Source organism: Strigops habroptila, chromosome 1 (assembly GCF_004027225.2).
Source record: "Strigops habroptila isolate Jane chromosome 1, bStrHab1.2.pri, whole genome shotgun sequence".
Lineage (NCBI taxonomy): Eukaryota > Metazoa > Chordata > Aves > Psittaciformes > Psittacidae > Strigops > Strigops habroptila.
In genome coordinates this window covers 68,034,190-68,050,469 of record NC_044277.2, presented here as the reverse complement: position 1 = coordinate 68,050,469, position 16,280 = coordinate 68,034,190, and the positions used below count along the sequence as shown (strand labels likewise).

The 16,280-nt window shown below is 38.3% G+C and overlaps 1 protein-coding gene across 5 annotated transcripts in view; it reads left to right on the top strand.

Annotated features, from left to right (window-relative positions):
* The window catches only part of FHOD3 (formin homology 2 domain containing 3), a 373,735-nt gene that overhangs the window by 351,535 nt on the left and 5,920 nt on the right, over positions 1-16,280 (top strand). For all 5 annotated transcript variants that reach the window (XM_030499299.2, XM_030499287.2, XM_030499280.2 and 2 more), the window contains one exon: positions 1,935-2,096. In XM_030499299.2, coding sequence (XP_030355159.1) covers positions 1,935-2,096 — 162 coding nt within the window. The remainder of the gene's footprint in view (positions 1-1,934; positions 2,097-16,280) is intronic.

Sequence of the window (16,280 nt, the reverse complement as noted above, 5' to 3'; positions counted from 1 at the left end):
GTGGTGTGGTTTTCTTTTTATTTTCAATAGAAGCAAGTAGAAAGTAGCAATTCAAATTGAAGTGAAAGAGCCTTGCAGCAATTTAGGAATGACTGGGGAGAGGAAAAAAGGTAAGAAAAAGATGAAGAATCTTTTAAGCACCTCCCTGCTAAATTGCAGAGGTAGTTGATTAAGTGGAGACTAGGAGCATAAAAAGCTGCGGTGGATAGCCCTGCATCTCCTTGCTGTCCTGGCTGATACCAGGTCCACAGCGCTCTGCTGTTTCCAAGTGTCAGCATAGGTGATTGCTGAAAGCTGACAGGGATGAAATGAAAACCTGACTCAATCCACCAATTCCAACACCTGATACTGTGCCACAACAGCTCACTGGTACAACCATTCTTGGCAATGGGATAGCCTTGTTTTTTGTCCAAGACATAATTTTGCTGGTACACCTTTTCATTTAAGCAGCCACTAAACCGCTTTGTTTATGCTAAATCATTTTACAGACAGTGGGTTCACCAGTTTATTTTCCTTCATCTTCCCCTCACCTCCTCCCATACATGTGATACTGGAAAGAGGGCTTTGGAGTGAAGGTGATGCACCAAAACCCAGGTCTTCAGTTTTCTGTTATTTCTTTTACCTCACATTTGGATATCTTACACTTTCTTGATTCTCCTCTGGTACCACTGATAACACAACCAGACCATCCACCACTGAGTCTGTGTGTGTGTGTGTAATTTATTAAGGCTCAATCCTGTCTAATTTAGAGGTTTCACAGCCCCAATTTAAGAAGCGAGTCAACTACTTAAAGTACAAAGATGAAATAATTCAGATTGCACTGCAACATGCTGAATAGCTGAAGTAATCCCCTGAATGCCAGCAGGCAGTGTGTCCTGATAATGAGAGTCAGCTTGTGTTCACCTGAAGAATAGCAGAGGCAGAGGACGGGTGAGCCAGACAGAGGCTTGTCACGAGCACTGTCGTAACAGAACTGCTCTTGATGAGAGCCAGGAGACAAGCAGGAGAGCAGAGTGCTAATCAAAGCTGTGGTTTATTGGTATTGGGGACCTGATATAGACTGGCCTTGCAAGTGAATTTTTAGCTGCTTGCAATTCTGCCACAGCCACTCTTTTGCAAAGCTCGCTGTCAGTGTTCACACTGCATACTAGCCTTCACATTAAAAAAACCCCAAAAAGCACATGGAATAGTAGTCTGTAGTGGAGGAACCCAAAGATGTGTCTGTGGAGTGAGGAGTGCCAGACCCTTGGGTTCGGAGACATGGCTCACTTGTTCGTTTGTGGTTTTAACCAAAATTGCTTATTTAGCTTTTCAGCTTGCCAACGACTCTTGCTCTTCTGCTCATAACAGAGCACACGCAGTTGTGCCAGGACACATACAGCTTTGTCATGAGAAGGTGAATTCTTCAATGTGAAAGGGACAATGAGACATGTCAAAACATGCTTTTTGCCCTTTTCATGTCTTTGCTGTAGGCTGTGCGATACAGATGCTAAGAAATTGATTCTTACTCTCTTTTGGTACAAAGGACTTGTCTTGCTGATTTGCATCAATCTCTAAGATGTGCCATGTCTGATAGTCTCTCTGTAATAGGAATGGAAGGAAACTTGGTCACACAGCACTAGCAAAACTTGGTTTATAGTCAGTCTCTCGCAGACCTCTGCCAGTTGTATGGTCAAGAATAAGACTCTGAGGCTGAAGGGAATAGAAAGTTATAATTGCATTTGAGCTCTCGGTTCTCTGCTGATACAGCAGAGATTCTAGGGTATTATTTAGAAATGTTCTCCATTAGGCAGAGTCTTCTCCTTTGGCAAATTTGAAGTAGTGATGACTGAGCTTCCTGCTGTAATTCCCCCAAAAAACCAATTGCAAAACCAAAGTGACGCAAGAGACTGACTGTCTTCTTTTCCCTCAATTAATTTGCTGGACTTTTCCAGGCCGTATTGGTTCGTGGAACGCTGGCAATGACGATTCACCTAATGCAACAGATGATGCAGCAGATGAAATCATGGATCGCATTGTGAAGTCTGCCACCCAAGTGCCAAGCCAGCGAGCAGTGCCTAGAGAGAGAAAGCGGTCACGAGCAAATAGGAAGTCATGTGAGTATACAGCTATACAATTTCTCAAAATAAGCAAATGTGCAAATACTTACGTGTATCTGCGTAAGAACCAGGCCTTTAGTAGGCAGACATATTGGTAGTTCATAGTAGCTTGTGTGTATACTTATGATTGATGTGTATTCCTTTTACTATTTTTTAAATTATGTTGTATGCAGTGGGTAACTCTATCTTCTACAGAACTTGAAATGTCCATAGCAGTAAAAGAAGAAGAATAGTTTATGGTGCTTTATAGCTGATGACAGTACTTATTCATACCTAGAGAAGTCAGATCAGGACCTCAAATGGAGACTGCTTAAAATGCTTTAAGGTACTATGAACTGGCATAAAGATTATTAGTTGTATCTCTAGCAGAATTTCTTCATAAAGCAAAAAGTACTTTGACGTATTTCACCTTTTAAAATCTTTCTGTCTAGTGCTGTGTACTGTCCTTCCACAGCCCTGAAAGCAAAATGTCTACTGCTGCTTGACTGCAAAGTGGTTATAAAGGAGCTTAACCGCCACAGGGAAGAAAACGTAGCACATTTATAAGGTGATCTTTCAACGGTGTAGAGTGGCCACAGGGCTGAGCTGTGGTACACAAGTTTGAGCAATTTGATTTCACACTTTAGTAAATACAGTGTTTAAGGAGTGATGGTCTTTCTGGTTGTTTTTTATTCCTTATGTTCAGAGACTACTGCCATTACTATGAGAAGGATAAGTATCCGAAAAACATAAGATTTTAGTGTTTAATGTCATTCACTATATGTGGCTTTTTGACTACCTTTCCGTCCATCTTTTTAGCATTTCTGGGAAGTTAGGACAAAGAGGAGACAACAACAGTGAGTGAAAAATCACACAGATTTTCCTTTTTTTGTGGAATTGTTTTAACATAGTGGGTGACCAAATACATTTGGTATAAGCAGTGATTGCTATAAACTAGCATGTGCTGACAGCATATTTACTTTCCCCAACATTCTAAGAAAGGAACTTGCATGTGACAAGAGCAAAAGCAAAGTGGACACTCTGGTTAGATAAGCCAGACTCTAAGCAAAGAAAATGAGCTGACACTGGATTGTCTGTCTGTCTGTCACACACCGTGCCGTACTTCTTTGTGGTATCACCTTCTGCTTCTACCCACTTCCCCACACAGTTCCGGCATTCTGCACGGGCTGACTACCCTAGTTGGCTTGTGCATATCAAATAAACCTCCTGTATGTTTGCCTATTTCCATGGTTTGTCCCATGCTAAAATAGTTCCTCTGTTAGCAATGCCACTTTTATACACACACACCAAAAGTCTTATTTCTGCTTTTTACCAGGTACCTTTTTCCCAAGGAACCACTTGCTGCAGAAAAAAACAAAAACAGAAAAACAACCAAACAAACAAACAAACAAAAACTCCTCCCAGGATAATGTTAATAAAAAGACTATATGTTTTTCTAATGAGCTGGCTTTTATATTCAGTAAAAACATTAACAGGGATTAAGCATTCAGTAAATGTTTAGGCTGGGACTGATTTCCATTGTAATTAATCATGAGCTAACTAGTCTATGATTCTGTGACAGAAACCAGCTCTTTTGCTTGTTTGTTCTTCAAGATCTGGATGAGACTTTTAATTGGACTAAAAGGCAGTTTCAAAACAAACATAAAGTTCAGTAGTTTAGCATCCCTTTCAGCTGGCATGTGCTGAAAGACAGTGTGAAAGGAGAATATCTTAACTGAACTGTTTCACTCTAATAGATAGTCAGTATACCTAGATAATGAATAAACAAAGTAGTTTAGCTCTAAAACATACACTCAAATGGACTGATAATGTGGTATCTCCAGGAATGGAACAGAGACTGGCCCTTGTTAATGCATGATGCAAGTTAAATGAGCAGATCTTCTGGGTAGAAACATAACATAGATCCTCCATAAACCTGTTAAAAAGTCGATTTTTAGGCATGCTTAAATGATTTAGGTTAGCAGATATTTATTATCTGCAGAGCAAAGAGAGCCTATTATCTGATGGGTTTGATTCACCACCTTCAATCCTCAGGCTCCCATACACATCCTTTGGCTTTTGCCTTGAGCTCACTAGTCAATCTATTCATGGACATCAAAGCACACCTCAGTTGAAAGGAATGATTTTCACTATGCATTATATTGCATATGTCTCTCTGCTTTGAGTGCAGAACTGGAAATCTTGTCAGGCTTACTTAGCATTTAGCAAAGATATTAGTGAACCTGACCTGAGGTACCTGATCAGAAACCCACAAGATTCATATGCAATTGCACTGTAAACATTTTCTGTGGTTCAAGTAGAAAGTTCTCATGGGCAAAGGATTTTTTTGCCATAATAAAAAAAAAAGACAGAAGTGGAGTAAAAAGGATGCTAAAGTCATTTATAACTAGGGGAAAACAGAAACAGGAATATGGAAAAGGTTAAGTTAAATTCAAGAAATAGTTGGAAAAATTAGACATTTTGACATGTTCATTTGAACCATTTTACCTTTTGTAACTGTTGAGCAGCATGACTGTATCTGTTATGCAGAGAGCTTAGTTAGATCTTAATGCCATAGACGAGTTTGAACTCTGAGAGTAACCAGCAGAACTATAAATTGAGAGGAGGAATAAGACAGTGAGTCATCCAACAACAGGCAGATGGAAACATCCATATCTGTTTGTTGAAGATATGAAGGGTCACTGATATGTCCAGATATGACTGAAATTAACTGAGACCTAGTATGAAGGAATTTGTTCAGTGGGAGCTGAAATGGACTACAGAAAGCTAAGGTACATGGTAAGTACATAACAACTGAGTTCCTGTGATGATCTGCAGGGAGAGAAGTTAATTCTGTGCTAAACCTTTACACAGTGGAGGTTTTTAAGGATAAAATTTGACATTTAGAAGTACAGTAACCAACTGGAAGTCATTACCTCATGACGGGGGGTCAGTGCGCTGCCTACCAGACGTACTGGAGTGGTGTTATATATGAGAAAACAATCTTACAGTTGTATTCATTCATTAGAAGCCTCATCAGAAAGCCACAGGATTGAATTAGCCACAGAAACTGAAATGCTGTCACCCCTCGAGGTGGTGGTTCAAAGACAGTTTCAAGGCATGTTGCCATGGGAAGCTTCTGCTGTTTTGTTTCTTTCTGATGTCCTTATGCTCTGTGTAAACAACAGACCCCAGCCTCCAGAGATGTCAGTTCAGCATATTTTAAAATCATAAAATACAAACTAGGTTGAAAATACATTGTTTCTGTTCTTGAAGACTGAGGGCAGCTTTCTGTGAGAAAGGTTTTTATAACATTATTTTATAGCATCAACTTAGAAAAGAAATAAAAAATAATATAATTAGGATTGTCTGGTTCTCCCATGAGGTTAGGATGACCTTCACAAATGATGCCATAACAAACAACGAGTGCAAAGGAAAATCTGGATAAGGAAGTTTTAAGAATCATTCTATTTGATAGTCCAAATTCCAATTAATGCAATTGCTGAAGTTAATTTTAGCAGCTTACAGAACATTTTTACAGGCATTGCACCAGTGGGAAAATAAATATGAACTTCTCTGCATGAGATACCACTGAGATTTCAAAAAACAGTCAAGAAAGGAGGTTATTTAATCAGAGAGCTGAATTAAAAATTTTGATATAAGGTAGATAAGCAGAGTTGCTGTGAAGATTACAAGAAGTGAAATAAGACAAGAAATATTATAAAAAAGAATAGGTCTTCTTAGAAAATCCTGTTACTAAACGAGAGTTTCATACCATGATGAAACAGCCTGTGCCAGTTGCTTCAAACTGGGAGAGAAAAAAAATACATCTTGCAGTTGTGGCAGCTTTGAGGCACCAGAAGACATGCAAACATAAAATAAAAATTTTACTTAAGTACATTTAATTAAAGAACCCCCTAAAAACTCCATAATAGACAAATAGGATGATAATGCTGTTTTCCTTCTTGTCCTGGCTGCATATTTAAAACATCCATACCCTAATATGAAATCAATTCTCTGTTCTTTTGGGATTAGGCTCTTATGGTCATGCCATTTCTGTGTTGATCTCATTGAACTGAATGGGTCTATCTCAGGACAATGATAGGATTCCCATGAGCCAGCGTCATGAAAAATCATACTTTGCTTTATTAATCAAGAATAAGCATATGGAAGGTATTCACACTAATTCTGGCATATGCAGAGCAACACTTGGAAATTGAGCCAAACAGGGTTGATTTTTGACCTGTGTAAATGGCCATGGCAGAGCTCTGAAATAGGATCGAGAGAAAGTCCTAAGGGTTCATTACCTTTTTTAGGCGCTGATTAAGCCACAGGGTAGCAAAACCAGACCAGCTGACTAGCAATTACCTTATGGCTAAAACATGAACCTGCAAGTATTTTCCTCCTTTATGAATTGTTAGTATTAACAACTTTCATGCTTGAAAGTGTGTCTGCTGGCTTCCTAAAGTCAAGGCAGTGGTCAAGGAGTGGGGATCCCAGTGCAGTCTTGCCAACAAATCATTTCAAATAACTGCACTAAGGAAATAGCCCTTTAAAGATGGCTTGACTATACAGCACTGTTTGCATCTGGTAGGGCCCAGGCATGGCTAGTATTTGTTGGTGAGTAGCACAGTGGTGGTTGTATTGGATTTTGCTGGAGACACTGCGTGTGGATGTTGCAGAGTTAAGAAGCTTGTTTTGTTTCAGAGTGTTTCTCTGTGTGCACTCTAATTTATCTTCGATTTTATTAACATTGAAAATCTGCTTTAGATTTGAGTTAGAGAAATGTGGGATGCGTCCCTGCCCATGGCAGGGGGGTTGAAACTAGATGATCCTTTCCAACCCACACCATTCTACGAAATGGGTTCGAAGCACGTAACAGTTGAATAAGAATTTAATCCAACATTCGAATGAGACAACTTGATCAAAATTATTTGTGATGTTTGAAAAAGAGAGAGGAGAGACATGATAATGCCTTGTTCTTCTGTTAGGCTTTGGAATCACATGTGAGCCTAATAATATACCCTCTGAGTGACCCTTGAGATATGGAAACATCTCATAAGGATTTATTGATGTATTTTCATGATGACTTGTAGGGAGTAAAAAATTCTTAGAGTCATTATGCAGAAATGAATCTGAGGCGCCACCCAAGAAATCTACCAGGCTCATACGAGTGCCCTGTGGAGGAGATAGGAACTGAGTTGGGATTACCTGAATCCTGGACAAACAAGCTCAGGGCCAGGGGATTAAACTTAACAACAGAACATCCCAGGTTGGGTATTTCATCTGAAATTGCACCTTCAGTAAAAGTGAAATAGGAGTTAGCACACTGTCATCAGGTGCCAAAACATGGGAAAGACCTCTGCCAAAGGACCAGGCATGGAGACAAGTTTGAAGACAAGTTTTAGTAACACGTGCAGTGCTGTTTTGGAATAAACATGTTTGTAAGCAAACAAAATGTTACATGGGTGACTATTTGAATCCAAAGGTGTGTAACTTTTATTTGGCATTCATAGGGTGCTTCGGTTAACTTTTTCTTCTTTCCTTTGTTTTTTTCATTGTTTTTCATTTTCATGTCTCTTCACTTACTTTTTCTGGCTATGAAAAGATACAGAAGTGCCAAAATACCAGGAGGGAGACTGTTCCTCTGGTATTTATAGCCTGACTAAAAGCAGGAGTTAATGGAAATTATGCTTTAAAAAAATAAAAACCTTACATAAAGAAGGTCTATATAAAATGCTTTAAAGGCAAGCAACTTCACTTAGAATTTGAGTAGCTCCTATCAGGAGTTAGAGGACGGAGCAATCTAGTTAGTGATGCACATTTAGCAACAATTCTTTACATTTAGAAAAAGTAAATATATCATAGATGATATTCACTATCAAAGTCTGTTTGTCCTCACACGAAGTACTGAGCCTTCAGAAGGTCAATACCCAGTTAATAAAAATCTGATTATTGAATGAAAACAGAGCGTGAGATAAAGCACTTAAAACTCTGGCAGCTGGAAGGTTATCTGCATTAGATGCCAAGATAGCTAATGTCTTTTGGATGCCTTTTAAGTAATGCAGTCTTTCATGTTTAGGATGGCAAGATCTTTGCAAAAATGATGGAACTAAACTCCATAATCTCCAATAAATAAAATAAAACCATAAATAAAAATTATTCATAATAGTTAATGAATGAATAATAAATACAGTTGATCACAGTGATCTGTAGAAATTGAGGTACCTGATCAGGGTGAGGCCTCTGTAGTCCCATAGCTCATCTGTGCCACAGGCCAGCATCAGCAGCTGTAGGAAAATAAACAGGATAGGTAGGATAAGTTGAGTAAGCTATAGGTCTCATCATGCATATTAATAGTTGTAATTCAGTGTGTCTATTTGAAGCAGGAGGCTGAATAGCTGGTTCCATATTTTCATTTTTCTCAATTGTAATTGATGACATATAATTGTGATTGTTGATACTAATACAATTTCTGAATAGGTACATTTTTTTTATGAGTGTTCAGTTTCTGCTTTACAATGTTGCATTACATTTACTTTTATAGTTTTCTTTTAAGATAACTGATCTTGACAGACAGGGGCAGACATTCTTCTTGTTAACTGTTCAAATGGGTAGTACCTATGTATTTTGTTGGCAGTCTCCATGAGTCTCAAACTGTATCTTTCATATCTCAAGTTTTGTTCAAGAGTGTTTGGCTGGTCCTAGAACTGTGAAAGTGAAATTGCCATCATTCCGTATAGTTTTACACCATGTAGTCTTCAAAACAAAAGACTTTTTGAAAGCCTGTTTGAAAAATCCAGTAAAAAAAATTGCTTGTAAAAAAGGCTTAAATTCATTTTCCAGTTACTGTTTTAGAGGAATCGCTGAGTCATTTCTATAATGAGTTTTATTCTGATACAAATTATTTGGTTTGGGGCTCCTATCCTCAAACTTTCTGCTTGAACAGAAACATCTTTTCTGTGTAAGGGAAGTCAGATATAAAATTAACCCAGCCTGCACCATTAAGTAAGTTAAGTGCCTTAACTTTGCATTGGATTCCAGTACCAGTGTTTAGAGATACTGTGCAATCTAGTATTTACTCAAAATTGAGCAGCATTGTTTTAATACTGCAGTTGAAAAAAGGTGGGAAGTCATTGCATTGATCTGGGAAGTCAGAATTAAATACGTGGTATTTATAGAAAATACATATTTTTTCATCCCTGCTTCTTTCAGTTCACAGGGGGAAGACGGAGATGTTGAACACTACACAGACATTCACATGCACTTGTATGTTAGAATTATCCAAGCACAGAGGACATGATTTAGGAACAAGGAGAAAACTGCTGCTATAATGGCTTGTCCCTAGTGATTTTAGAGTGGCTGTGACCTGATGGGATTTAATGCCCACCCAGACATGCTGCTCTGTGGAGGAAGAGGTGTCTACTGCTCAGATTTTGCTCTTAGCAAAGAGTGCATCCTGGTAGGAGGTGACACCTGTGTCCCAGCAGGATCCTACAGACCATTGGCACATCCTTGTGCTGTGTCTCTGGCACTGGGACAACCAAAAAGAGGGAGTGTTCTGCAGTCTCCCATGGGCTTCTAGGCAAGGATTTACAAGTGCTGGAATTTCTCTGGCCATCTCTTCTTGGCCAAATAGTACTTTCTTTATTGCAGGAAAGAACAAGCTGAAGGTAAAGTGGGAGAAACTGGCAGGAGATGAGCAGCTGATAAAGAGCAAGTGATGTCAGTATATGTAGGAAATAAAGCTGTTCATATTCCCAGGTCACAGGGTATTGGTATTGATGTTTTCTATATAAAGTATATAGTATGGTGTATACTTCTGGTACTTTTTCAACTGTAGTTCTGTAGAGAAAGCTAATTTTACTTCATTTGTTTGCATCTTACAAGAGATACAAATAGTTGTTTTCACTTTCAATTCTGCCAGTTTGCCATTCACTATGTCAGTGAATCCATCTACACTGGCCTCTGTTTTCATTTTAGTTGCCATATTTTAAAGGCATGTTTCAAGCTTTCGAATTCTTGTCACAGGATTCATTCCAAAAAGTGAGATATGTAAGTTTTAAGTATTAAAAATATACATGTGGTTGAGTTGCACACCGTTAGCCCTAAATTGATAATATATGTATTTTGTTTGGTTTCTTTGTGTATTAATGTGGCTTTCAGGCTTATCTTCAATTAGTAATTTACTCCTTATTTACATCATCCTTCTTTCCTGTGAAAGATGATGATTTTCAGCATCTGAGTAAGAAATCAGCAGCAGTGCGTTGCTAGCTGACAAGATCACAGAGTTATTATGGAAAGCGCTTCATGTGAGAGCAAGAAAAGACAGGGAAGTTACAGGGTTGCTTTTCCACTTGCCTTACAAAAGCAGCGCAGTACCAAAACCGGTCTCCTCTGGGGCTTTCCAGTAGAGCATCTCGATGTCACAGCTGCCAAAGAGAGCCCTCTGCTGCCACGAAGGAGTTTAGCACAAGGATCTGTGAAGGCAGGAATTTGGCTGCTCTTGGCTGGAGTGTCAAATGTGTTTGGAGGGAAAGCTCTCTTAGAAGATGAACAGAAACGTTTGACATGGAGCTGTTCTGAATTTATCTTGCCCCAGCACTATGTCAAAAAAATAGTATATGGGTAAATTTATATATGGCTTTCTCTAGGCAGAATAGCACCACCTGATTAGCATAATTACAAGATTGTTTTGATCACAGGTATTTTTAATCCGATGGGCTCATAGAGTGATGCCTTTATTTTCCAGCACAGATTCCTAATGGGGAAAATTAATTTGTATGCCACAGAGCCCGGATAGCCAAACACGGTCACACTCCTCTTCCGAGTCACTCTCCAACAGACAGCTCTGTGTGTTCATAAGCCTGAGCTACCCCCTTAGTGGGACATCTTAAAATTTCATGTGGAATGTAAAGGCTGCATGCCTGAAGCACTTGTGTCAGATGGCTTACTTTCATTTTTAATGTATAGTCTGGTCTTGAAAATAGTGCTTACATGCAGGCTCAGTGGCTAGTTAGCTCTATGCTCTTGATGCTTTATTCCACTATTAATAGTGGAATCACTTCTGACTAATGAAATTAAGTGTGAGAAATGATGGCAGCAGGGTTGCTTTTAGTAGTAACTTTTTACAGTGGAACTCACAGAAGTCCTGAAAATTAGAGGGTTTATATCATAGAAGGTTTTCAAGGAAGGAGTTAAATCTTCTTTTCTGCTTTACTGTTGGAACTATGTAAATGATGATCTGTGAAATACATAAAGTTGGAAACTTTAACAATTTCAACTACATGTTAAATATTACTTTAAAACCCGTATGTTCTTCATACAGCCCAGGTTCTCTAAAGCAATGTTACTTTTTGTTCCCTATAACATAAGCCATCTGGAGATGAAACACAAGTTCAGCTTTCCTTACAGAATGCCACTTTGTCCTTTTCCACTGCTCAACTCCTCTCTATGTCACAGCCCTGTAAGTTACACCTGGAGATGCTTGTGAGCTACAGAATTTCTTGTTAGGAGGCTTGTGCCATCTATGAAGTGTTAACAGAACTCAAAGCAAATCTGCATGGCAATAATAATACATGGATCTTTCTATGAGGCTGACCCAGACAAAGGCCACATTTCAGTTGGCTCTGCTTCTTCAGAGAAGTGCATGATGAAATCCAAAATTTCACCTACAAATTCCTGTAAGAAAATCTCTACACATAATGTTTTAGTATTTTTATCAAGCATTTAGGCCTACTTGTATTAAGCAATGATATATGTATAATTAAGCATAACTATATAGATGGTGACATAAAAACACAAATGCAGAAAAAGGTTAAAATAAGAGAATATGAAGAAGACTCTCTGATTTAAACTTTTGAGTTGCAAATTACCATTGCTGGACTCATTGGAGTAAAATCCAATAAAATATGTTAAATGTAAATATATGAGAAAAGTGACTGAGTGTGCAAACTGGGTGTGGATAGGTAAAATAAAATTAAGATACCTCAAAAGAAATGAGATGATGGAGCTGGACTGTATTGCCTCTTATAATCTGCCCTTCCTACTGTCCTCACTGTGTAGTTTACAGCTACCTGCAATTTTCTTCATTCCAAAACAGCAACTAGCAGCTGTGTTACCTTTGCAGCTAGAACAAGAAGAAAGTTCTGTGCCTGCTACATCTTCATAATAGGAATGACACTAATTCTGTGATGACTTGAACAGGAAAATGGTCATAAGCTGTTCTGCATTTCAAGTGACTCATCCATACAAGCGTAGACACACATGCCAAAGGCCATTGCAAATGCTAAAATAAATGGTGCCAGCCAGACTGATCTTTACTGTTTATTGAATCTTAAAAAAAAAAAGGTAGTTGGAGGGGAAATCAGGAATGCTATTTGCACTTTAAAAAAACAACCCCAGATCATTATATTCTACAAAGCTACACTTAGGGAATCACTCTTTTTAAAAATACTCCCAGTGTACTGCGAGGGCTATGTATCTGTGTAGATTTTGACCCAGCAGGCAGAGGCAAATTCATCGAGTTCATCATAAGCACACTGTATTCTAACAAGATATCAAATAAAATTCAAGATTTCATGATTAACAAAGAATATCATACCCTCTGACCCCAGAAAAACAACATTTAGTTTCTTGGTTATGGGATCTCAGCAGGCTTTGCTTGTGACAAGAGTAGAAGTTATTTTCTGTGTTATGTTTCTTTACCAAATGTTTTAAAAATTGCTTAAAGAACCTAAAAGGTCATTTGAAAGTCTTATTTTTACTGTCACTGCCTCCAAATTGCATTCCATAACTCAATTTAATGTGATCTGCAGCAGGCCAGGATTTTTACAAGCCAAGATATTATGTCTAGTCCAGTTAGAGACACGGCAGAGTTCAGTGAGGAGGGAAAAGTGAAGATCTAGTTTAAGAAATGTAATTTTGCAATACCTATAAAACATGGAAGGAAAATATCTCTCTGCATTCAATTTTGATGACTGAACATGTTCATGACCTTTCCTAAGGTAGAGGAACCCTACCAAGCGCTTTATGAGGAAACAGACAAATGTCTGAGGACATCTGTTTAACAGCATGTCAAGACAAGGTTCACCAACCTCCCAGAGTAGTCCCTGCTCCTGTAAATAACTCATCTTTCTCCTGGCTTCATCACCCACAAGCCTTTATAGTCCATAAGCCAGTACAGAGAATAGTGGGGCTGGAACTTTTTCTTGTGTTACCACTGATACTGCATCCATCCTTCAGATGAGGAAATTTACTGTAATTTACACATATTAGACACAAATTTTATAGAGAGACCCTTTATCAGGCCACTTTCATATCCATAGATACAAAATGTGTTGAACTGGAAGTGGCACAGAACTTAATCTGTGTCAGACTGGCCTGTTGCATTGTAGAGGCAAGAAGTCACTCATTTGAGTCTGGACTGGGATTCTGTCAGCTGTTACCCGGTTGCATGCTGATAGTGGACAGCTTTAGTCTTTCCAGTAGTCACAGTACTTTGCAGTATTTGGCCCCACGCATTTAGTTTATACAACTCAGCAGCCATCAGTGTTTATGTGAACCATTCTGACACTGAAAAGATTCTTCACATCTTTGCTTTTTATGAACTATCTTCTTGTCAGTCTTATTATGACTACCAAAGTCCCACATTGTTTGGAGTTCTTTTCTCCTAACTGCGGGCCTTAAAAGCGTAAGTCACTGGAATATCTTAAATCCAAGTTATCTTTCTCTGTGTTATAGGAGAGGAGGAAATTCAGAGAGAAATCTTGCTTATGTAAAGACTTCTTTGTTTTCCTCCTTGTTTTTCCATGAAGATGGTTTCTACCATGATATTTTAACTCCTGATTATGACTTCTGAATATAAACTCCTGTAATTTTCTTCAAAGAAATCTATATGTTACTGTAAATCCTTTTGGCTTTTCCTAATAAACTGGTAATTCTGTCAATGAGGCTGATGGAGGAATTTAAACAACTGTATTCTGCTTGGTGGAAGTGACAGAGGCACACATTTCAGTTGCTGGAGTCTCAGCCCAGTTACTTGTGCGGTAGTAACTGCACTGACCTAAAGAAGGTTATTTCAGATTTACATTGTCATAAATAAGACCAGAATTCTGCTTATTCCAGTCCATGACCAGTGTTAGCAGACCAACCCAGTTCCTATTAAGCATTTACAGACAGGAATAACAATTGTTTCTTCCCTTACTCTTCCTGTCTTACTATCTGACAAGAGAAACAGCTTTGTTTTACAGTGGTTATTGCGCTTAGTGTGTATGTGAGTGATTGTGGTCTGAGAGAGTTGAGGATATGTGTAAGAGTAGTCATGAATATGTTTGGTTTGACAGTTCTGCCAAAGTGTCTAAAATGTGGGAATTTATTCTGCGTTCATTTTTCCAGTTCACTTTTTCCTTCAGTGGGAAGATGTAAAGTCATCTAGACAGTCATCCTGTGAAAATTTGGTCTCGTATATGGATTCCACTATCTGCTGGCCAAGCTAGCTATGTTTGGCTGCATGTTATAGAGGGTACAGAAAAAACATATTCAGGGGAGAGGCAGTGCAGGCAGCTAAGTGTGTGAACTGCACAGGAAAATCATTGCTTTTAGTAAGACAGAAATATTTCTATTTCAGCTTTCTTGGTTTTGTTCTTTCACTCCTCCTATAGTTCATTTTGATACAGAAATAAGCATTGGGTGATTCATTGAGACCTTAAGACCCTTTGGTATTTCATAGCTCATGTCTAGAAATTAACATTTGTCACCATGGACATTTGGATGTCAAATTTGAGAAGTATAAAAGGATGTCAGCGATGAGGACTGACTCAGAAGTCCATGTTGGGTATTCTGCACCATGGAGACCACAGCATTTTTTGAAACGTCTTGCCTTCTGGTAGTACTTTTTTAGTCTTTCTTAATCTTAGTTTGAATTTATTTGCATTTAACCTTGTACTGTTTTAAGCTAAGCATTGTTAAACTTGGAAAATGTGGCTGATCAGTGTTGTAGGAGAAAGGGATATCATAAAAGGCTGCCATGCAGACTCTGAGTGGTGTTCAATAAGTATGCAAATACTGTAGGAGAAAGGAGTGAGCCTTGAAGAAAAAGGTTTTGATAATTACACATGACAATTACACGTGTCACTCCCAGCTCATTTGATTAACCTCAGTAATTGTTGAAAGTGGTTTGACTATCAAACATAGATCACATTCATTCTACTTGCATGGTATCAAATGTTCAACTACACCATGTTTTCATTTTCTCTTATCCTCTTGTTTTCTATACTGATCCATTCTCTCCTCTCCCTCCTGCTGGAGCCTTGAGTGTGACCACCCAGTTTCAGTTGGAGGTCTTAATTGTGCTGGGTGATAGCGATGCAAGAAGTCCTTAACCACTGTTTGCAGTTGATTTCTCAAAGAGTTTCCTCTAGGCTTCATTATTTTGGGGCTCCAAATATATTTTGTTCAACATAAACCGATTGTTTATGCTTTGCATGCAGCTTAAACTTCTGAATGTGCGTTTTGCACTTGAGGAACATCAGCGTGTGGAGTGAACACCCCATTTGTGTCTTGAACTAAAGCCCATCCACCTGAAAATCATGGCACTAGTAAAACGAAGAAGACACTAATGCTTAGTGTGTGCAGTCACATAGTCACTTCTTTCTGAATAAAAAAGGCAGTCACAAATTTAAAAAGTTTTATGTCAGGGCTGGTGTTCAGAACACTTCATAGAAAATTAAGAAACAAGAGTTTGGACTAGATTTATCATCTAAATTCAACTAAAATGCTGCAGACTACTAACGACAAAGATGATGTAAATGGGACTAGGACAGGACAACCATACAGAAGAAAGGGGAGCATCTATGAAGACAGTAGTGTTAATTATTTGAATTAACTATAAAATTAGTCACATTTTTACTCTTTTAACTTTTAGAGTTGGGGTTTTTTTACACCTTTAAAGGGTCACATAGGATTTAATCGTGATAAATTCAATTGAACCCTATAAAGAACCAAAAGGTCTTTTAAAAATCTATATGAAACTGTGAAATAATAGGGCAGATGATACCTCCTATGGACTGAAAATCAACTGATACAATTTCAGAGGGAAAAAAAGAAATCTTAAAATGCTGTAGTATTTTTTCTTTAAAGTTTTGGTTGATTACATGTCAAACGACAAACGTCTTTTCACCTGACTGGAGTTGCTGGGTACTT